Source organism: Lytechinus variegatus, chromosome 16, assembly GCF_018143015.1.
Source record: "Lytechinus variegatus isolate NC3 chromosome 16, Lvar_3.0, whole genome shotgun sequence".
Taxonomy (NCBI): domain Eukaryota; kingdom Metazoa; phylum Echinodermata; class Echinoidea; order Temnopleuroida; family Toxopneustidae; genus Lytechinus; species Lytechinus variegatus.
Genome location: NC_054755.1, coordinates 23,023,006 through 23,047,415, shown reverse-complemented (window position 1 = coordinate 23,047,415; position 24,410 = coordinate 23,023,006). Strand labels below are relative to the sequence as shown.

Here is a 24,410-nt window from a genome sequence, read left to right as displayed (position 1 = left end):
TGTGTTCAACTTGCTCTCATTTCTTTATTTTTGCATCAATTTAGTTTGAATACTTGGTACATATAATCCTTGGGTAATACCTCATGTGACCATATGAGAATGATCATGTCAAAGTCATCTAGGGGTCAAAAGGTCAAATGATATGAGGTCATGTTCATCCTTGTTTGAAGTTTTTGTTCAACTTGGTCTCAATTCCTTATTTCTGCATCAATTTTGTTCATACTTGGTACATATGACCCTTGGGTAATACCATGTGTCTCCATTCAGGATGATGGAGTCAGAGGTCATCTAGGGGTCAAAGTCAACTTGCTCTCATTTCATTATTTCTTCATCAATTGTGTTCACAGTTGGTACAAATGATCCTTGGGTAATACCATTAGTGTTGATGAGAATGATGAGGTCAAAGGTCATATATATATATAATGTAAAAATTGAAAAAAGTACTTACCATGGATGGGGGACACCCCCATGCCACATCCCTTCTACCCGCTCTGACGCTCCCTCGTACAGTTGCAAGCTTTGAAGGATTTTCTGTGTTGAAATGTTGGGAGGTCTCTGGGGGGGGATGGGTTATGATGAAACATGAAAGTGGTTATCTTGAAAAAACATGACTGAGGATTTCAAATTCTTTTCTTTTCGAGTTGCAGCTTGTCCATTGTGCTATAATAATTCATAGATTCAAAATGGACATGAATATGTTGAGATGAATTTGATGGAAAAACCATAGGAGTCTGGACCCTGGAGTGGAGACACATGGAAAGTAGAAATAACTTGCTATTGCGAGGTTACTCTCCAATGCGTCCGGCACTTTACCTGCAGAGAGCACAAAAGATTATTTGTAGAGAAAGCTTGAAAGTACTTTTATGACAGTTCTACAGGATTATACACAGCAAGACATTATTTCAGCTGTAACTAATCATTTGGCATTAAATGAGCAACATTGTCTCATATTGTAGGTTTTGACATGAATGAAGATCAATATAAAATACGATAGGTCAAACTTGTGTATTTTGTTCATTTGTGGAAAAAATGACACCTTGTTACATATGCGATTGTCTTTTTTGCAGATCAAGGCATTGCTGTGCCAGGTAAAAACAATTAATAATCATTCTTGGAGGAAGTGCATACAATGTGTGTGGGCGTGCCAGGATCCAATGACTGGGTAATAATTGCAATGTACAGTGTTCAGAAACGAAATGTATGAAGTGCTATATAAATGTAAATGCCTGTTATTTGTTATTAATATTATGTAAATTTTATGTTTGTTCTCCATTGTTCAACAGTCAAGCCAGTCCTCCCAGCCAACTACCAGCAGCAGACATGGGACAGACTAAAGGAGGCCGTCCAAGCCATCCACAAGAGCAGGCCCATCAAGTACAGTCTCGAGGAACTCTACCAGGCAGTCGAAAACATGTGCTCACACAAGATGTCTGCCTCCCTCTACGACCAGCTCAAGGAAGTCTGTGAGCAGCATGTGGCATCACAGACTAAACAGTTTACTAGATATCCTTTGAGAGTACAGACTTTAAGTTGTATAGGATGGCGTGTTGAGTTAATGAGGCTGCATGGTACTGCCCATTTCCAGTTGGCTTAAATTAAGTCACGGTGACTGAAGGTGTCACATCTGTCATTTATCCGATGGCATGTGTGTTAAATAATGGAAAACGAAAGCAAGATCATATGAAATAGGTATTGAATTAGGGAGACAGATGTTTCCAACAAGTAGACAGGAAATTTTGTCTGAGAATTCATATCTGACCATTACAGGGCATGTTGACTTGTAAATTTTGATAACAAGTCAACATGTTTGGAAACATCTTTGGACGAGATCCATAAATACATCTTCTAACACAATAAAATAGCCTTAGTCTGAGCCAACCAAAATCAAAGGAAAGTTATCAGATCTGAAAATATTTGGGAAACACTCCCACAGAGCTACCAAGTCTCACGCATTATGCGTGAGACTCAAGCAATTTGGACTCTTGTTCATCCCCTCAAATCTCTGTCTCACGCAACTATCACAGCCTATCCCCATATACAATGTACACAATGTCTGTGATCTCACTCAGATTCACAGAAAATCTCACGCATAGCTGGTCTATGAACTTGGCATCTCTGCTCCCTTGATCTTTGGCCCATTTCACAAAAATGTTCAAGTTTGCAACGACAGTTAAAAGCTACTGAAATCATTCAATCTGATTGGCCGATCATTAACACGTAGAAATTGTTCATTTGTTATTACATCAAGTTTTTATGAAACGGGACCCGAATTATTGAAGGTAGTACCGTAAGGGCACTAGTATTCAACCCGTTTGGAGAGTTTCCTCAAAATATATAGAAATATAGAATTTATCTGAATTTCAGACCCGCCTTATTTCCAAGAGCAAATGCTGGTTATTCTTTTTCCGTTATTTTTTTCTTCAACCAGTTGACTGTGTGCGCGGGCGATCAAATTATACAGCGATGGTTTTTGGCACTAGTATTCAATCCGTCGGCACTAGTATTCAACCTAGCGATGAAAGATGGCCCTGTCTCTCAATCTGCCCTTGTCCCATCCGACTATGGACTAGACCATTTGAGATGAGACCAAACAGGGAATTAATCAAAGCCAGAGACTTACATAGATCTAGATCTAATTTAGCAATCTAAACCCTTTTGAGATTTGCTATCTATCCTCACTAGGTTGAATACTAGTGCCATTCAGTGCAAAAGGCCATCGCCGCATAATTCGATCCTCCGCACATACAGTCGACAGATTGATAAAGAAAATACCGACAACAGATTACCCTGGAAATAACAAAGGTATGAAATTAAGATAAATTCCCTATTTCTAAATATTTTCGGGAATATGTCAAAATCTTTGAATTATGCCGGGTTGAATACTAGTGCCCATACGGTAGTTTTGGTGTAATGACTCTGAGATTTTTCAATATTAGCCTTGACCTCTTAACACTGAGATGACGGATAGCCTGACGTACCTGAAGCAACTAAATACTTGTTGGCAGGATCATTGTAGGCAAATGGTAAGTAATATCAAGGTTTACTTCCAAGTTTTGGTGGAAGGAAAGATGGATAAAGGCCTGATGCTCGGCTGGAATGCCATACTTATTTTTGGCATTTCTCAGCAATTATACATTTTCTTCCAGAATCATTTGCCACATATTTTCTAGAGACAAGCCCCTGTGGTAATTTTAATGGGTTCTTTTGGACTAAGTTTGGAATTTTCACCGTAACTGTCATACCATCAGTTTTCATTATGATTCGTCAACATAAGAATTATGAAAAGAATGTGTTATATTAAAGTGTAATATACATTATTTATATGAAAGAAAATAATCATTTGCATAGAATGAAAATGATCAAGTTCTTGATTTTTACCAGATGTATTTATAACCTCAAAGGAATGAGTTTTCATTGCACAATGCTCTTATTTGATATCTTTTACAGATCATGATCAGGAGTATATTTCTGTTTCTGGATAGGACGTATGTATTACAGAATTCACTAGTATCATCACTTTGGTAAGTTTCTCCCATCAAAACATAAAATGTCATTCCAAATGGTTGATTATAATCATCAATATCATGTATGCTCATTGCTCAATGAATGGCATGAGAGTTATATGTCATAGAAATAACATGTAGTTCATCAAAATGGTTGTTAGTTAATTGAATATCATCAAAATAATTTGTCTTGAAATTTTGGTTTTCCAGGATGCCGATGCAGTGTAACGATTACAGTGGAAGATTACAGCTTTTAATTCTGAACATTATTATTATGTGAACTGTACCTCAACAACAATGGTGTTGAGAAAAATTTTAGCAAACTGATTTTAGCTCAGTGTTTGCCAGGTTTTGCCCTGATATGAAAAAATGAAAATCCATATTTCATAGTTTGAAATAGACATCAGCAATGAAATACTCCGACATTTGTTTTGCCCATTTGATCATGAGCCCGCCAACCGCTGTGCAGCGCCAGATCAACCAGGCTCTATCCATTTAATTGTTGAACGCCAAACAGGATAGCAGCAACTGCCATCTTTCAACGTCTTTTGGTCTGACATGGCCTGGGTTTGAACTCACGACCTCTCGATTGTGAGACGGGCACTCTACCAACTGAGCCAACACACCGGTCACCCTTATTCATTTACCATCAAATTGATATACCCAATCAATTCACTTTGCAGGGATATGGGGCTAGATCTCTTTCGATCTCACATCATAAGCAACAGGACTGTACAGAATCGGACCGTAGAGGGCCTCTTGATGCTTATAGAGAACGAGAGGACGGGGGATGTCGTTGATCACAGTCTTCTCAAAAGTCTTCTTCGAATGCTCTCAGATCTACAGGTATTGTAGTAATAGCTAGGCTTGCAATAGTGGGTGTGCGGTAATGCTGTCTTTGTTTTGGAAATGTTTTACTCATTTGAGCTGCTGCTGTGGCTGAGGTGTCTAAGGCGCCTTACTAGACATTTGAAAGTCTGGGGTGCAATCCCTGGTCACGGCACCTACGCCCATGAGCAAAACATTTAATCGACTGTGCTCTTTTATCCTATATTCAAGTAAGATGGAAATGCTAACTGCATTCTTGGTTAAAGGTATTGTTTAACTTTGTGAGCAGCCGATTTAAAAAAATTCTCAAACCAAGATGAAACATGTGTACAAGTGCATGTATTAGAACTAATAAACCCTGAAAACAACCATCGTTGAGAATGAAAAGCTAAAACTACAATGCAAACTCCGATTTTGTAAATAGGCGTCTTATAGACGCCTAAATAGTACACATAAGTGTATGGGATGAAATTAAGATGGTGTTTCCGGTCACTTTATATTTCAACTTTTGAAGCACTAGATAATTATTTTCGAATGCAATTTTATCTGGGCTTCATTTTTGTAACATATCACAGACACAGGTAACAAGTGTGACCTTCTAGCTCAGATTTTTAAAAAGTCAAACCAATGTTAACCAATCACTTTAATACATGTAGATGTGCACTGTTTTTTTTTTTAAGAAGTTATTTTAGGGATGGTGATTAGGGTTGTAGTAAATCTGTTCTTTTTTGCTGTTTTCTAGCATCTTTGATAAAGTGTACCATACATTGTCCAAGAATGATCGGAAGTTAAGGAAATTTTCTTATAAACAGTTATTTTGAATCACATCGGTAGAATAATTTCCTAATAACAGATGCAATTAATCATAACAAATTCAATGTCTGGTAATGTATTCTATATCAAATTTGCTCTCAGTGCTTGTCACATACAAATATTAAAATCCTATTCATTGTGGGAGGAACAGTTTTGGAACTACCCTGGGTAAAATATGACATTCTTCTCATTGAGATGTATGTTGGTGTATGTTTTCTGTGTCAGATCTATGAGGAAGCATTCGAGAAGAGGTTCCTTGAAGCCACTCAGATGCTGTATGGTGCTGAAGGCCAGAGACTCGTCCATGAGAGAGAGGTAGGAATGTGATGAAATTCAAACTTAATATAGCAAGTATAATGTGGGAAATAAAAGATTTTGTTATCTCTTAGAAAAAAAGACTTCCTTCTATTAACATGTATCTTTCTGCCAGTCTTGTTCTTGAGGACTTGACAGGCCTTTTCATACAGTTATTCCACAATATTTTGCGCAATTTCCTTTTGCCATCTATGACTCATTTATTCTCTGTTTGAGAGGAAGCAGCCTGGATTCATTTCTGAAACTTGGTTTACTATGAGGAGGGGTGGCGGATGGTGTCTGGTTTTTTCTCCCCCCTCCCCCCCCCCAAAAAAAAGGAAAAAAAATTGATTTGAATGAAAAGAGGAAAGTCAAGCAAGGTTAAAAAATTGATTTGAATGAAAAGAGGAAAGTCAAGCAAGGTTCATCAAGATCTAAATGATTTTTTTCTTCAGAATTTTACAAAACAGTCATATGCATTTCCTGGCTGGTATGCAATTGAGTGAATCAATGATGATACCCAATCACTATTTCTGTTGTATTTTGTTATATCATATATATTATTTTCTCCTCTTTAGAAGGGTATATACTCTTTCTTTTTTTGTTGGCCCTTCATTTCCATAAATGTGTTTTTATAATTCAAATAATTTATTTTGGTATGCTTTTCATGTTTTTTTTGTAATTGAGATGGTAAATAAATTGATATTGAAACAAATATGTATTCTTCCAATTAATATGTGGGATTGCCATTGTTACAACCATTTGTGATAAAATGAAAATGCTTTCGGATGGTTTTATCTGCAAAAATTAAAACATTTGTATCTCTTATAGTAAAATACAAAAGAAATAGCAACTTTGTCAAGTCATTGACTCTCCCATATGCATATCCCACGTGTTGTGCAAAACGAAGCAGCAACTGATTTGACCTTTGACCTTTTCCCCCGTTTGCTGTTCAGGTACCAGAGTATCTCATCCACGTTGATAAACGATTAGAAGAAGAAGCGCAGAGAATTCTGCATTATTTAGACCACACAACCAGGAAACTTCTTATTGCCTGTGTAGAAAAACAACTGCTAGAAGACCACATTGGAACCATTCTCCAGAAAGGTAGGCATTAATCTTGGGACTGTTTCATTAAAAATTGATTTCAAAACAAATTTGTTTAAAGCTACCATAATCCTTCACTTGTAATCAGGATATGGTTCGTGTTTGCCACACCACACTACACGAACCATCAGGGTGAATGCCTTTACAACTTTTTTGAATTATGTAAAGATAAGTAAAAAAGAAAATACCTGGCATCTCTAAGTTGTACTTGGTTAATTAGGAACAAGTTCCCACATGTTCCAGGTTTCAGTCGGTCTTATAATCTCTGATTTAAAACTTACTCTTTCATGTATCATAAATTCATTTCCAATTTGAAAACCTCGCATTTGCTGTCGCAAGTCTGGCCGTGGCAGCTCATACTTGTGATTGCAATGTTATGTCGTATACATCTGCGTATGTAGTCATGATGTATTCATCAATATAATACGATTGAGCCTGTTGATTTTGGTATTATATTGATGGTGATTTGTAGGTTTGGACAGTCTACTAGACGCCAATCGGGTAGACGATCTTACGCTACTCTACAGACTGCTACAGAGGACAAAGAATGGCCTCCTTGATTTATGTCAGTACTTCAGTGCTTTTATCAAGGTAAGTCTATTATTTTGCATGGAATTGTGCGTAAAATTGGGAACGAAATTCAGTATGAAATCGTTTGTAAAGTCATGTGTAACTTACAAGCCATTTTATGAAACACCATTCAACTTTCTTCATTTCTAGTTTTTTGTCATTTATAGTAATCACACATTGCAAGATTTTAAGCAGGTGATTACAATAATCCACTTTTATATAGCATGCAATATACATCACAAAAACATCTTCTAGCACTTTACATGTTACCCTGGTTGTCGTATCCTTGCATGCCCTCACACAATTATATGCACTTACTCCACTTCCTGGGGAGTATTCAAAGACGAATTCCAAGACTTAATTGCTAGGCGTATGGGGTACCCATTGGAGTATGGGATATGGGTACACCTGGGTGGAGAGTGTCAAAGTGTGGATCAACGCCTTGCCAAAGGATGCTTGGCCATGGTGGGATTCAAACACAGGACCCTCTGATTACAAGGCGAGAGTCAGAACCGCTGCACCATGACACCTACTGAAGTGATGATGTATGGTTGGGTTTTTTTGTGAAGTTGTGCCCAATGATTACTCATTAGTTCCTCCAACCTTTTTGTTTCATCAGAAAACCGGCACTACCATAGTGATAGACTCTGAGAAGGACAAGACGATGGTCCAGGAACTCCTCGACTTCAAGGAAAAGCTGGACAACATCCTGGAGACCTGCTTCGCCAAGAACGAGAAGTTCTCCATCTCCCTGAAAGAGTCCTTTGAGAATTTCATCAACAAAAGGCTCAACAAACCAGCTGAACTTGTCGGTATGTATCTTGGTAGATTGGCTCTTGGTCTCCACCCTCTGCATGTGCAATCATTACGCAAAGAGATACAGAGAGTTGTGAAGTTTCTCCGATTGTGGAGGAACGTTCAGTTAAAGATTGCTGCTATTGTAGTAAATGACCAGTATTTAACACATCCCAGAGTTTTTCTCTCATAATATCCATTCATATCTTGAAAGATCAAGATTGTAGTCGAAATGTCTGCTGATAGTTTCACCTTTTCCAAATCTCACAAATCAAAATAGTTCTAAAACAAAACCCACACAAAGAAAAAAATATTATCCCATTATTTAAAGTATTTTCCATTCTCATTTAACCCTATTAGAACTGGGCCTTATCAGACCAACTTTTTTAACTTGGGAGAGAAAGGGGAAGGCTCCCCCAGAAGAACTTTTACACTTCCTGTTGCTAATGGGTTAATTGCAATTTCATAGCCAGTTTGAAAACTTGTCTAATGGCCAAACTGCAAATTGTAGTAACTTCATGACATGTCCACCCTAACAAAAAGTTGACTTGAATATGAAGATAAAAATCCAACAAGCATAACACTGAAAATGTCATCAAAGTGTAGAATAAGAAATATTTGCTTGATTTCACAAAACAGTTATATGCATATCCTGGTCTGTATGCAAATGAGGGGACTCATAATGTCACTCAGTCACTATTTCTTTTGTACTTTATCTGAAATATTTTCTCGTTATTGTCCTGTGAAACAGTGTAATTCCTCAGTGAACATGTGGAATCACTATTGTTTAGACACTTTATTGTTCTGTCAAGTTGGTCCTTATTGTAAAATCTGGAAGATATTAAATATTGTATAATTCAAACAAAATAAATACTGAGTGAGTGACATCATCGACCCTCTCACTTGCATGTCGTGGAATCGTGCATATATGTTTTGTGAAAAATGAGCAAAACTTTTTAAATGTCATATCTTTCTTATTTTATATATGATTTTGATGAAATTTTCAGCAGCATACTTGATTTTCCTCTGTTGTTTCAAATCAACATATTTCTTGGGGGACTTGACCTTTAAGTTTATGTGAATTTCATTGTCAGCGCCCTGAGCACCTGTGATAGGGTGGATGTGTTTTGGGGCATTATAAATGTCTTTATTATTATTTGTTATTACTACAAGTATCCATTCGCTGATCTGCTTTATTGTTAAATCCCATTTCTTGTGTTCTAGCCAAGTATGTTGACAACAAGCTCAGAGCCGGTAACAAGGAAGCTACAGAGGAAGAGCTTGAGAGACTCCTGGACAAGATCATGGTTCTATTCAGGTTCATCCACGGTAAGTCCCAACAAATCTTCTTGAATGCGGAATTTCCAGGGAAAAGAGGAAGGGAAACGTCGTGGCCCAGTGGATTGGGCCCCGGACTTTGAAACAGAGGGTTGTGGGATCGAATCCCAGTCTTGGCGTAATTCCCTTCAGCAAGAATTGATCCTTATTTGCTGTGCTGCACTTGACGTGAAGTAAATGGATACTTGACAGGAATTTATTTCTTGAAATGCTTGTTGTGCGCTTTAGAAGGCTTGCCATGCTAGGGCCATGATAATAATATTCAACTGAGATGAAATGCGCAATACCAGAAATAAATATTATTATGAATAGTTTTTAATTTTGATGCCGTGATATGTTATTTGGGAAGAATATAAATCCACTGCAGAGGATTGATCTTTGGATACCATAGCTTTGATGGTACTGAAGCTGGATTAATTGTTTGGGCAGGTCATTTTTGTGTAGTCCCATACATTAATTTCTCTGTGCAGCACAAGTGACTCTCAGCAGAATCATGTCAAGATGTAATTTGTTAATGTGGTAATATCAATAGCACAAACACCGGTACTAAAAGTATTGATAACGTTAACAACCTTTACCATTTTATGGTTCTTCAAATTTCCAACTCTCGACTAGAGTAAGGCTCCATTTATAAGTAAAACCTTTCTAGTGGTCAAGACTTGTTGCCTGAATTTCTGTGGCAATAAGTTGGAAAACAGAAAGGAAATCAGAATAGGCAAAGTTCACGTAAAGGGTGTAATTCAAATTAATGGATCTACAATCCCTTACCTTCTTGCCAACAGCTCTGTTTATTTTCCATTAAGTGATAAAATTGACTATTGTATGCTCACATTGCTTAAGATAATAAGTCATCTGATTTCTGAAATGGACAGTGACTAGCTGTGCTCCTTCATTGAAACTGAGTATAATGAGGGTTTGCAGTACTTTTCTATAAAATGATAATAATACTGATACCGGTCATGATTCTTTTATTTGCGTTATTGAGCTGTATGATATTTTTCCATTAAAAAAAATGCATTCTTGATTGCTGTAATGAATTTCATAATAATAATAATAATGATAATAATAATAATAATAATTATAATAATAATAATAATTATAATAATAATAATAATAATGATTAATGCCATGCATAAATATATCTTTACTAGTTTCATATCATTATCTGTCTTTATCATTTTGTATGTTGGCGCATCTTGGTCTAGTGGTTCTGACTCTCGCCTTTCAAAGAGAAGGTCGTGGGTTCGAACCCTAGCCGTGGCGTGCTTTCTTTCAGCAGGAAATTTATCCTCACCGTACTGCACTCAACCCAGGTGAGGTAAATGGGTACCGGCAGGAAATAATTCCTCAAAAAAGCTGTGTGCACCTAAATCGGTAGCCTAGCTCAGCCAGGTAATAATGATAGCATCGCCCGTAGGAGAACAGTTTTCGGAACTGAATTGGCTGCCCTAGGTAAATATGTAGTTATTACCTTTATTATTATTATTATTGTATATCTCAGGGAAGGATGTTTTTGAAGCGTTCTACAAGAAAGACTTGGCCAAGAGACTTCTAGTTGGAAAGAGTGCATCAGTGGATGCTGAAAAATCCATGCTATCCAAACTCAAGCAAGGTAATGTTCTTAATTTCTTATATCCTATGCAAATTAAGTAAATTTGTAGACGGACAGTCAATCTGTCTGAAATATCGAGTCTCTCTACTACTCATCTTTACTCGCCGACTCAAGCCAGCATCTCATCAGCTCTACTACTCAAGCTGTTCTCAACTCATCAATCTCTTCTGGTTTACAGTCCTTTTCAGGACTACTTTTCAAGAAAGAATACTCTACTCTCAATCTCCACTTTCTTGCCCATCCATTTCTATTCTATCCACTGTTTCTATAACACTCCACATGGTGTACCGTAAACCACATCAGCGATTATACAAATTAAATCGTATGATCTGATTAGTTGAAAATAGCAACACAATCAAACATATTCTCACTGTGATTTTGAAACAAAACACCCATGAAGAAAATTTGCTATTCTCTGACGTCGATGATGGAATGGTGTGAACTGTTCCTTTGACGGCACAGATCATGCGATCTCTCAGACATGCCGGTCAGCAGGCTGTCCTGTTGCGCGCTGATGCAGACACGAATTGGATTTTGCTGAATGCGAAGGCCAAATGATCAGTCAGCGCAGTACTTAAATATGCAACAGGGCTTGGCAAGTGCAGTACATGATTTTTAATTTGGTCAAGATTTGGGATGATTCAATGAGGAGAAGATAACTAACATTGAACCAGGCATTTCTTTTGGTAGTAAAGAGAGAAATATTCATCCTTAGTAGGACTGGCAATATTACTATTTTCCATAGAGGATTCACCATTGTGAAAAATAATAAATATTAATCCAATCTCTGACAAATTACTCCCTCTGTACTTTCTCAAGGCCACATTCATTTTTTGTATATCCTATTTATAAAAAAAAGTAATCTATACTTTCTCTCTTCCTCTCTTGTCCTCTTTTGCTCTTTCTCTCTCTTTTGTGTTAAAATTGATTTTACCAAGTTCTATGTCATTGTTTTTCCTTCAAGAATGTGGTGGTGCCTTCACATCCAAGCTAGAAGGAATGTTCAAAGATATGGAACTATCTAAGGACATCATGGTCGCATTCAAACAGGTGAGTCTCAGTCTAGCTGTCAACCTGTGCCCCCCCCCCAAATGTAGTCAACTAAAAGACTCCAAATTTATTTATATATTTTATTAATCGCATGCTACACCCCTTTATATTACAAGTATTTTATTATTGTTAGTTATTAATATATATTGTAAATCAACCATTGAAATTGGGACAGGAGGCTTCATGCAACAGTAATTCAGTTAACTTTTTCTGTCCCTGGCATTCCAATGGTTGATACATGTATTTCTTATTTTGTATTGTTTATACTGAAATGTATTTTTGTATTATTTGCCGAATAAATAATAATGATAATGATAACTTATAAAAAACAAACAGTAACAAATGAAGACCTAGACATGTGTAGAAGTACAGTGTTAAAGCCAAGTGCGTGTATTTTCAGCAAGTTGTGATTTTATGAGAAAGTCTTAATGCCAGTCGTGGTGATTTTCTCAAAATGATTTCAAAACAGAATCCCATAATGTGAACACCTATATAGTGCTTGTATGAATAAAAAATAGTTGTCAAAAGGCTCTGGAAGAAATGTGTAAATTGCTTAGAAATGAGCAAAATAATTACATCTTTCCAAGGAATATTAATACACTATCCCACATACGCTTTTCTGTGCTAGTGATCAAGGTTTCAGCTAAGATTTTATGATTTTACAAAGATAAGTTTTTGTTAATGTGCCAGATATCTGATAATGGGGTGAAAATTAACCTTGATTTTTACAGACCTTCTCATGAAATAATTGTGTGGTGCATTTACATTCATTTACTTTTAAAATCAAGGTTAAGTGCCTCCATATCTTTGAAGTTCTAGACCATGTGAACTTAAATCCAAATGAAATCACAAAATCTAAGCAGATAAATTGTCTCACTAAAGATCCCCAACAAAGGTATTCAGTCAATACCCTACATCTCTCTGGAATGCCATGCTTATTTTGTCGATTTCTCTGCAATTGCTCATTATCTACCAAAATTATTTGGCACATATATTTTATTTTATTTCTTATTTCTACTAACACTTTGATGGTCATATTATTGAGGTCTGTTAAAACTCGCATTTAGGTTGTCACCACAGTTAGGAATTTCTACATGAATATGAGGTGTTTATCTCTTGTATCCCTTTGCAGCATATGCAACACCAATGTCAAACGACCGTAATGGATCTTAGTGTGAATATCCTGACCATGGGGTACTGGCCAACGTATAAACCTCTGGAGATTCATCTACCGTCGGAGGTGAGTAAGAGATCAACCTTTTAGAAAGGCCAGAATTTGTAGGCGGGTGAGACAATGAGTTTGCTTGGAGACCAAGTTCTTCAGGATCTATGGTTTCTATAGACATATGAAATTGTTGAGTATTTAATCACTGGTCTTGTAGGTTGCTCTATCCTTGTAATTACAGCCAGGCCTGTGTTCGAGGCCACCCATTTCGATCAGCACCTGCCTGTATTTACCACAAAAATTTGGCAGATCTGGGTCCGATTTCAATTTTTCACCTAAATTGAAATTTCAACACTTAGTAAGCACAACCTTCACAATTTTTGTGCCAGCTGGATCTGAGGACATAACTGAATCTGAAGAAAGTTAAAATCAGACATCTCTAGCATTTCTTATCATTTAAAGTGGGTTTACATTTCATTTTTCATTTAATACTTGTTTCTCCACACTTTCCCCAAGCTTGAAAATGATTAACAGAATGAAAGTCAAGCTTAAGTTATTTCATGTAATTCAAAGCACAGTGTAAAGCAAATATCGTTACGATGGCCTCGGTGCGTGGGGGCGTGGGGTGGGGCGCAATGCACTCTTCGGAGGGTTTTGGGAAAGGAAACAAGTTTAAAAAGGTTAAAGAGATCTTCAAATCAATTTTACTAGCTAAATTCCATGTGTTCTTCATGATTAAGGTCTACTTTTATTTGCATAACCATTTCAAAGTTCTGCGCAAATCATTTTCACCAGCTTTTCAAAAGTAAGTGGTGCTCACTCAAGCGGAAATATTTTGCGACAGTTATATCGTCATTTGATTAAATGGACCTGTACCAATGTTAAAATGTGGAAAAATCTTCACGATATTCCAAATGTATAATTTTACAGGATTGTTTCTAAGTGTAAACTTTTTTTTGATACGCACTGTATAGTGTTCACTAATGACCGACATCCACCTGTTGATAATGGTTACATTTTGTATTTCCCTTGGGTGATCACTTTTACTTTACAGAGTTATTTTTATTTTACATTTGTTGTGAAGTTGGTAAGGACTGCAAAGTCATGTTTTCAAACTGGCTTGTTTGTATGTTAATTTATGAAACTTTTTAAAAAATCTTTTGAAGTATGGAGGACTTGGTTTTAAGAACAAGTTTGTAAAAACAGCTACTGAAATCATTTGATTTGATTGGCTGATTGTAAACTTGCTACAGAAATTTAGCAATTTTTAATTATAACTGTTTAAGAAGACCCAAGTCCTCAATGTATAATACAACAGTATACAATAATGGTGTCTTTGTCATTAATGATAATTTAATTGCTGTCATCATTGATGGCTAAGTTACCATAAATTATGTATAGGCTTTAAGGTTATTGTGCAACAAGGTCTGGTTTTGAAATCTACAAGGCTAGGAGGTAATAATATAGCATTTATGAGGCATTCATTATTTTTTTGTTTACCAATTCAATGGCACACTATATATTAGCTCCAGTTGCTAAGTGCACTTGGTGCATTCAAGGAATTAATCCTGCATGGTACCCATTTACCTCACCTGGGTTGAGTGCAGCACAATGTGAGTAAATTTATTGCTGAAGGAAAGGATTCCATGTCTTGGTAACATTGTCACTTTCTTTATTACCTTTCCAGATGGTTAATCTTCAGGAGCAGTTCAAACGGTTTTACCTTGGGAAGCACAGCGGTCGTAAACTACAATGGCAACCAAGTCTAGGTCACTGTCTGGTCAAGGCTCAGTTCAGAGAAGAGGTGAGAGTTTTGGTCACTTCCAGGGTTCCCCTCGAGGAAATGCATCTCAGAAAATCATTTGTGACCAGCAACCCCAAATCCAACTTTAAGTCAGCAGGGAAGGTCCTCTGCACATCCCCAATATAGTCTTCAAAATGAAATATTTGAAAAGAACAATTTTTCATCTGAATGTATCTCATTAATCATTTTAGGTATCAACTGCAAACTCAGAAGATGTATGCTTACTGGATTGATAATTATCTTATTGCTTTGGGGAACAGAAGTCAAAGGTCACCAAGGTCATCATTTACCTCTGATAATATTCTTATTAAATAAACTATACTATCATTGAATAAGCTTTCTGTTTTGTTGATTTTCTGCTGTGTACACAGGGCTCATCAGTGAAGGAGCTTCAGGTCTCACTCTACCAAACACTAGTCCTACTCCTCTTCAATGAAGGAGACAACTTCTCACTAGAGGATATCAGACAAGCTACTAACATAGGTAAGAGGATCCACTGTTTCGTGCAGCGGTCAGAGAGAGTAAAAATTATTTTCAATGTCCTCTTTAAAGATAAATTCCAGTTCTGGTAACGACCTCAAAATGACTTTTCACAGAATCTAATATAATGACCACCCAAGTGTCTGTTTGTATGAATAAAAAATATGTGCCAAAGGATTCTGGAAGAAATTGTGTAATTGCTGAGAAATGAGCAAAATAAGCGCGGATTCGGTCACTTCCGTCAGGTCTTTATTCCAGCAATAATAATACACTGTCCCACGTGTGCCTATCTGTGTTGGTGATCTTTAGTGTGAACATTTTTCAGTGTAGATTTCAAGATTTCACAAAGTTCAGATTATGTAACTGTACCAGATCTAGATCCTCGATGATATACTGACAATTAAGCCTGGTTTTACAGACTTTTTCATGAAATCAGTGTTTACTGCAACTACTGGCATTTCTCTTTAACCCTAAATCTCCCGGGGTATTTTGATTCTTGTCATTCCCGGGGGGGGGGGGCCATTATGGCCCCCCCTTAAGATCTCGGCCGCCGATCGCGCGAGCGACGCAAAAATTTGCACGCTGGTAGTGTGCGATGTAGTCTACAAGGCTGTATGGTAAAATTTTCCAAAATAATGAGATTTTATTTTGTATGAATTAGTTATGCTAATTTATGCATAAATCATACTTTTTGCTCTAATTCACTAAATAAAGCTCCTAGATTGCTAATTTTTGGTAAACATTTTCTTTGTAGCATTCTTAACAATCGTAATTCAAAAAAACTTTGATTTGGAAATAAATTTCTTATGTATTTCATTGTTTTATGAATTTCTTATGTATTTCTTTGTTTTTTTACTTTTTGTTTTTTATTGTTTTTTCAATGGAAATTGTTCCAGACATAATTCTGATCAGAAACAAGGCAAAATTAATTAAGTTTAATCAGTAAAAGTAGAAATAATGATACATTTATGAATTTTGGCTAAATACGCAATTTGCATTGGATTTGTACATGAAATCACGTTTATGAGCAATTTTTGGTCTGACATGCACTTGCATAATGTTGCGTAATGTCGTAACCGCGTACCCGGGCGTCACAACTTTGGTCTCAAAATTTGAGCGAGACTTGAATGTAAAAAGTCAGTGAGCTGGGAGGTGAAAAAATTTCGCGCAGCAGATATATCGCAAAAATTGTTGAGGGGGGGGCCATTATGTCCCCCCCCGTGAGAATTAGGGTTAAAAGGGTACTCCAGGCTGAAAATTATTTTATTTGAACAGTAAAATCAGATGAACAAGAAATAGGAATAGCAAAGATATCACATTTAAAGTTTACATTATTTTGATGAAACAGTTCTCTGCATGTCTTCATGAATGTTCAATGAACAAGCTGGTAATAATATTTCCCACTTCTTTTTTTATTTTATTATACGAAATCATATTAATTCCAATTTTGTCAGCCAAGAATGATCAAAATTGGACTGAGGACCTTGTGGGAGATGATCATTTCTGATTTTGTTACAAGGGGGACTCCTACAAGCATGTATAAAAATATGTAATAGTTATGATTTCAAGGAAATAAGAAGAAAAAGGAAAGAGGGGTCATAACATCATTAGCCAACTTATTGTATATTCATGACAGGATGCATATCACTGTTTTCTCAATATATTGCTTGACTTGGAAATTCAATAACTTTATTATTATCAGAATTTGATGTAATTCTCGACCTTTTGCTCAGTGACTTTTACTCTAATTATGTAGATATAATTATTTTCTGCCTGAAGTACATCTTATAGAAGGATAAGCTTCTTACTAATTAAAGTGATGCATGTATGATGTTAGTGTACTTGTTCATTATTGTAAAATAAGCATTTTTTTAATACCATTTTGCCATGTATTTGTGCATCTTTTTATGAAAAATGAAATTAATCATTCATTATTGACCTGTGTATTTGAGTGTCTCTTTTTATTTAAAGTTGAATTGTACTTATTCAAGATTGATTAATGAAAGGACTTGTCGGACGTTTTATCCGACAAGTCCCATTTTATCTGACAGTTACTATAGTAACAGTGCCTCTCAGCCAATCAGAATCAAGGAAAGATGACAGATCTGACAACTTGTCGGACAAAAATGTTGATGCAACGGTCCCCAGGTGTGATAGAATAGGATCAATAAAAGGTTCAAGTAATCCATGTGGCGAAACAGTTGGCAGAGGCTACAAGGGAATTAAGGGTAAATCATTGTTCCATAAATGGTGTAATTACAATGGATCATAAGACTTGATCAAATTGTGAGAGTAATAGATTGTTGATTTTGTTTGTTTTTGTAACAGAGGATAGCGAGCTAAGGAGAACACTTCAGTCATTAGCCTGTGGTAAGGCCAGAGTCATCTTAAAACAACCAAAGGTATATAGATCTCAATCTCATATTCATATCTGTCTTATTGTCTTTGATTTAATTTACACACTCTCTCTCTCCATCTCTCACATAAGATGAATCTCTAATTGATGTTGATGATAATGATGATGATGATGTTGATAATGATGATGATGATAATTGTGATGATGATGATGATAATGATGATGACGACGATGATGGTGATGATGGTGACGATGATGATGATGGTGATGATAATTGTGATGATGATGGTGATGATGATGGTGATGATGATGATAATGGTGATGATGATGGTGATGATGACGATGATGATGTTGATGATGATGATGATGATGATTAAGATGATGATGATGATCAGTCTTTCTCTGTTCTCCCTCATTTATTCTTCCTATCATATGACATTTTTTACTTGTCTTCTTTTTCTTATTCTTCTGTACCCCAATTATTTGTTTCTTTCTCTGAATTTTTTCATGCTTTCACTTGAGTACAAGAATTTGTCTTCAGATGTGCGAAAAGAAGGCTAATGCCAAATCATCATTGAAATCTGTGTTTGAAAATCCCATTTGTTTTCTTATTGAGAAGTATAAATTCATTGAATTATTTTTGCAATGCTCAGTGCTCATAACTGAGGAGTAAATCATAACATATCTTTGTATTCTTTTCAAGTAAAACAAGATGGCTAATACAAACCCATCATTGAGGTCTATGTTTGAATACCCCATTTGTTTTCTTATTTAGAAGTAGAAAATTCTATAATCATTCTTGCAATGCTCAGTGAATTACAAAGGGTTAATACTTTATTCTTCTTCTACTGTTAGTTTGTTATAGTTCGTATCAGGCATCTCTTAAAATGGACCCAGTTACATAAAACTGAGATAGGTTGGCTGAGATCTTAGCAGCTCATAGATGAATGTATTTTGTGGAACATGGTCTCAGTTTATATGTTTATATATATCCTTCAGGGTCGAGAGATAGAGGATGGTGACAAGTTTGTCTTTGCCAAAGATTTCAAGCACAAACTCTTCAGAATCAAGATCAACCAGGTCCAGATGAAAGAAACGGTAAGAACCTACACAATTGTTTTTAATTACCAATTAAAGGGGAAGTTCACCCTGAAGAAAACTTTGTTGTGAAAATAGCAGAAAAAATAGTAAAAAATATTAGTGAAGGTTTGAGGTAAATCCGTTAAAGAGTAAGAAAGTTATTAGAGTTCAAAATTTTGGATTTGTGACGTCATAAACGAGCAGCTGCCCCATGTGTTATGTAATATAAAATGTATGAATTTAAAATTTTGTATGGTTCCTGATGATTTAATTTAGTTTTCTTTTCATGATCGGGTGTGAAACGATTTGTCTATTGATATACAAAAGTTACAGTGAAAACCATTTTCAATTTTCTGAGAAAATGACATTTCATTGATTTTTTACCATTCGCTATGTATAAATGCTGCTCGCATATGACGTCACAAATCAAATAATTGAAATCCTAATAACTTTTCAATTATTTGATGAATTTTTCTCAAACCTTCGGCAATATTTTTTATTATTTTTTCTGCTATTTTTACAATAAACTTTTTGTAAGGGTGAACTTCCCCTTTAATAATAATAATAATTATAATACATGTGACTTATGAAGCACCAAATCTACTCTGTAGAGTGCTTAGGGCGCATAAAGAAATTAAGAAGTAAAAAGAAAGGATTTTAGAACATTTTAAAAGATACGATAATGAACTGGATTCATGAAACACAAGCTTGCATCTATAGTTCACGCAGGCCAGTTGGCTGCCTCTCCTGTGATCAATATTCATTGAATCTAGATCAGAGTTTAGTTATTTATGTCTTATTTCAATATCTTATATTTTTATCAACTATGTGTATTGTATGTATCAATCACTTTTGTAAATTGTACGTAATTCAGCCGTAAGGGTGCTATGTGCAATGTTTTTCATACCGAAATGAATGAAATAAATAAATGACATTACAGAAAATAAATCTGTGTTGATTGAATGCATTTGCAAGATAATATTTTTCCTTACTTCAATGAGGTCTTAGTAGCATGTATTCAAAATTGTAAATTTTATTCTTCATTCTTTATTAGGAATGCATGTTAAGGTGTGCATATCACCCAAACCTAATGTAAAAACTTGAGTAGTCAGTTCCAGAATTATTCTAATTTTAAATCTCTTAATTAAGATTAAGAAGGGCTCATTTTGGGTCTCTAAGCTCCTAGTAGTAGTCTAATTGAATGTAATCAAATCAATTGCAGTAAAAAAAATTTCATTAAGTTTAATTGTTTTTTAAATTTCTTATGTAATTCTTTGTTTTTTCATTTTTTTAAATGGTATTTCAATGGAAATTGACTGACACTTCTGATGGTTGATTCTAACAAGCAAATACTCATTTATAACCTTTTCCTAGAAACAGAATTTCCATTGGATTTATACCTGAAATCATATCTTACAGCAACGTTGGGTCTGACTTGCAGTAACAAATGTGGCATAACTGTTGAACTGGTACCTGGGCATTGTAAATTTCATCTCAAAAGTTGCTGAAGAAAATGCAATCAAATTGTGCAACAAGAACTTTCATATTAGATATTTACCATGGAAAATCCATTCTAATGAGGGTTAATTTGATTTTAAAAAAAATGTTTTTCATACTTTGTAGTTTTTGTCTCACCTGCGAAGCAAAGTGAGACTATAGGCGCCGCTTTTCCGACGGCGACGGCGGCGGCGGCGGCGGCGTCAACATCAAATCTTAACCTGAGGTTAAGTTTTTGAAATGACATCATAACTTAGAAAGTATATGGACCTACTTAATAAAACTTGGCCATAAGGTTAATCAAGTATTACTGAACATCCTATTAGAGTTTCATGTCACATGACCAAGGTCAAAGGTCATTTAGGGTCAATGAACTTAGACCATGTTGGAGGAATCAACATCGAAATCTTAACCTGAGGTTAAGTTTTTGAAATGTCATCATAACTTAGAAAATATATGGACCTAGTTCATGAAACTTGGACATAAGGTTAATCAAGTATCACTGAACATCCTGCATTAGTTTCACGTCACATGACCAAGGTCAAAGGTCATTTAGGGTCAATGAACTTTGGCCGAATTGTGGATATCTGTCGAATTCCCATCATAACTTTGAAAGTTTATGGATCTGATTCATGAAACTTGGACATAATAGTAATCAAGCATCAATGAACATTTTGTACAAGTTTCAGGTCACATGATCAAGGTCAAAGGTCATTTAGGGTCAATGAACTTTGGCCGAATTGGGGATATCTGTTGAATTCCCATCATAACTTTGAAAGTTTATGGATCTGATTCATGAAACTTGGACATAATAGTAATCAAGCATCACTGAACATTTTGTGCAAGTTTCAGGTCTCATGATTAAGGTCAAAGGTCATTTAGGGTCAATGAACTTTGGCCGAATCGGGGGTATCTGTTGAATTCCCATCATAACTTTGAAAGTTTATGGATCTGATTCATGAAACTCGGACATAATAGTAATCAAGCATCACTGAACATTTTGTACAAGTTTCAGGTCACATGATCAAGGTCAAAGGTCATTTAGGGTCAATGAACTTTGGCCGAATTGGGGATATCTGTTGAATTCCCATCATAACTTTGAAAGTTTATTGGTCTAGTTCATTAAACTTGGACATTAGAGTAATCAAGTATCACTGAACATCCTGTGCGTGTTTCAGGTCACATGATCAAGGTCAAAGGTCATTTAGGGTCAATGAACTTTGGCCGAATTGGGGATATCTGTTGAATTCCCATCATAACTTTGAAAGTTTATTGGTCTAGTTCATTAAACTTGGACATTAGAGTAATCAAGTATCACTGAACATCCTGTGCGTGTTTCAGGTCACATGTCCAAGGTCAAAGGTCATTTAGGGTCAATGAACTTTGGCCGAATCGGGGGTATCTGTTGAATTCCCATCATAACTTTGAAAGTTTATGGATCTGATTCATGAAACTCGGACATAATAGTAATCAAGCATCACTGAACATTTTGTACAAGTTTCAGGTCACATGATCAAGGTCAAAGGTCATTTAGGGTCAATGAACTTTGGCCGAATTGGGTGTATCTGTTGAATTACCATCATAACTTTGAAAGTTTATGGATCTGATTCATGAAACTTGTACATAAGAGTAATCAAGTATCACTGAACATCCTGTTCGAGTTTCAGGTCACATGATCAAGGTCAAAGGTCATGTAAGGTCAATGAACTTTGGCCATGTTGGGGTTTTTTGTTGAATAACCATCATATCTCTGTAAGTTTATTGGTCTAGTTCATAAAAAGAGGACATAAGAGTAACCATGTATCACTGAACATCTTTTGCGAGTTAGAGTACTCAGTAGTATGCAAATCAGCACTGCTGCTATATTGAACCGCGTGATGCAGGTGAGACGGCCAGAGGCATTCCACTTGTTAAATTATTAAATCATATTCATTGTAAGCACTTTGGGCCTAATGGGAAAAACGCAGTACAAATAATAAGTAATAATAATAATATTTCATTTATTTAATTATGTATTCATTTATTTATCCATTCATTCATTTATTTGTTTTATGTATTTATTATTTTTGGGAGGCTGTTTTTCCCAACCTACCAGCTACATCTGCTACATTGGAGAAGCATTAGGATTGCAGTGAATGGGAGATTTCTAGTGCTCTTTTGAGCACTAGAAACTGGGGCCCGTTGCAGAAAGAGTTGCAATCAATCGCAACTATAAAAATCATGCGCAACTTGATTTTCAACCAATCAACAGCGCTGTTGATTGGTTGAAAATCAAGTTGCGCATGATTTTTATAGTTGCGATTGATTGCAACTCTTTCTGCAACGGGCCCCTGAATGCTCAAAAGAGCACTAGAGGGATTGAGGGAGGGGGGCGAAATTGCCCCGAGTACCCATGAATTTTGTTCCCCCCGAAGCCGACGTCTGACATATTTTCTTTGTGGAACAGGTGGAGGAGCAGGTAAACACCCAGGAGAGGGTGTTCCAGGATCGACAGTACCAGATTGACGCAGCTATCGTCAGGATTATGAAGATGCGCAAGTCGCTCAGCCACAACCTGCTCGTCTCCGAGCTCTACAACCAGCTAAGATTTCCAGTCAAGGTAATTGTGATCTCGATCACATTTAGGAATGTTCATTGTCAAATCACCATGTCCGGGCTGGCCAATCCTTTGGCAATAGTTTGGGTGACAGATAGTTCAGTCGGGCTCAGAATTAACTAATTTCTTTGTACAGAAACCTCTGTGTGACATGATTTTAATTTTTTTTTTAAACATCTCTTTGCATTTATTTCAAGAAAATGTATAAATGAATCTATACCATTTGAAAGTTTGCGGTGCATATATGCAAGCACATCATGAGAAAGCATTAGATATTGAAAGGATAGGTCAGTTTAAGTAGAAAATACAATTGAAGAACAAATGGAGATTTACATGTTTTGGTTATGTTTGCACAATGATTTGTATAAAGTACCGTATACCAGATACTCTAAAAATTGAAAGAATGGATAAATATGAATTGATAATGAAAAATGGGCAAAAAGTAGGGAATTTACATATTAATGATGTTTTCCGTTGTAAACTCCATGCATGTGTTTTATGCTATGATTTTGACATCATTCGTCCATATGCTGTTTCTCTCCCTCAGCCGTCAGATCTGAAGAAGAGAATAGAGAGTCTCATCGATCGTGATTACATGGAGCGCGACAAGGACAACCCGAACCAGTATCACTACGTAGCATAAACCAGCAAGGCTTGTACAGAGACTACAATTGTAAACCCCCCCTAAGGGGGGCGTCTAGATAGTGAGAAAAAAAAAGACAATGAAACTACCATGGTGGGTAGTCGGCTGTTTGTGAAATGCCAATTGTACTTGAAGAATTCTTGATTTTTGAAGCTGAACTTTCTCCTGCTGTGTGTTCCTCCGCCCATGGCTATACCGGCGTTCGAAGCAAGCGGAAAGGATCGCAAAGGTCTTGTCAACAGAAATGAAAAAGTGGTTTTATTTTGTCTCATCTTCTGTCACCAATGACTATTTTGATGATGATATTTTCATCTGATTGCACCAAGTTACTTGTTTCTTAAGGAATATTTACTTGCAGCTATTTAATAGCGGGGAGGGAAGGGATTGTACTTTCGACGATTACAGTGTTTACTAAGTTTATGATTTAGATAAATATAGCCCAGTTTGATTTTCTAAAAGGTTGTACACGATTTGAGAAGAAGGATTCTTAAGCTCCGCGCCCCAGTCGTTGTTGGGGGAAATTTAAACTACAAATGAGTTTTCTCAGTAGCAGGTGTTAATCGCCCAGGGTGGAATGGAGTGTTATGACTTAATACAGACCTGCCAACCAGTACGTTTTTGGTGTATTTAGTATGTTTTTGCAACCAAAATATGGCAGTTCGTTCTTTCTTTAAAAAATATGTTTTTGTAAAAATGAAAAAAATATATATATTTTTTTTTACAAAATCGTAATTTATTGAGAAAAATCATCTCTATATGTCTCTATTTCATAAAACTTACAATATGGTAATTAGATCAATGTAATTTCAGTTAACTTTTTTTTTTCAATCATTTTGTTAAAACCAAGGTGAAATATACACATGTTTCAATGTTGTTTTT

The 24,410-nt window shown here is 36.0% G+C and overlaps 1 protein-coding gene across 1 annotated transcript in view; it reads left to right on the top strand.

Annotated features, from left to right (window-relative positions):
- The window catches only part of LOC121430414 (cullin-4A-like), a 30,918-nt gene extending 6,719 nt beyond the window's left edge, over positions 1-24,199 (top strand). The window contains exons 2-19 of the mRNA XM_041627705.1: positions 1,284-1,503; positions 2,954-3,023; positions 3,448-3,521; positions 4,187-4,349; positions 5,370-5,459; positions 6,395-6,545; positions 7,018-7,136; positions 7,735-7,927; positions 9,135-9,239; positions 10,750-10,860; positions 11,825-11,910; positions 13,043-13,150; positions 14,763-14,879; positions 15,251-15,362; positions 17,688-17,761; positions 18,715-18,813; positions 22,739-22,891; positions 23,436-24,199. Coding sequence (XP_041483639.1) covers positions 1,284-1,503; positions 2,954-3,023; positions 3,448-3,521; positions 4,187-4,349; positions 5,370-5,459; positions 6,395-6,545; positions 7,018-7,136; positions 7,735-7,927; positions 9,135-9,239; positions 10,750-10,860; positions 11,825-11,910; positions 13,043-13,150; positions 14,763-14,879; positions 15,251-15,362; positions 17,688-17,761; positions 18,715-18,813; positions 22,739-22,891; positions 23,436-23,531 — 2,141 coding nt within the window. The 3' untranslated portion in view covers positions 23,532-24,199. The remainder of the gene's footprint in view (positions 1-1,283; positions 1,504-2,953; positions 3,024-3,447; positions 3,522-4,186; positions 4,350-5,369; positions 5,460-6,394; positions 6,546-7,017; positions 7,137-7,734; positions 7,928-9,134; positions 9,240-10,749; positions 10,861-11,824; positions 11,911-13,042; positions 13,151-14,762; positions 14,880-15,250; positions 15,363-17,687; positions 17,762-18,714; positions 18,814-22,738; positions 22,892-23,435) is intronic.
- The last annotated feature ends 211 nt before the right edge of the window (positions 24,200-24,410 follow it).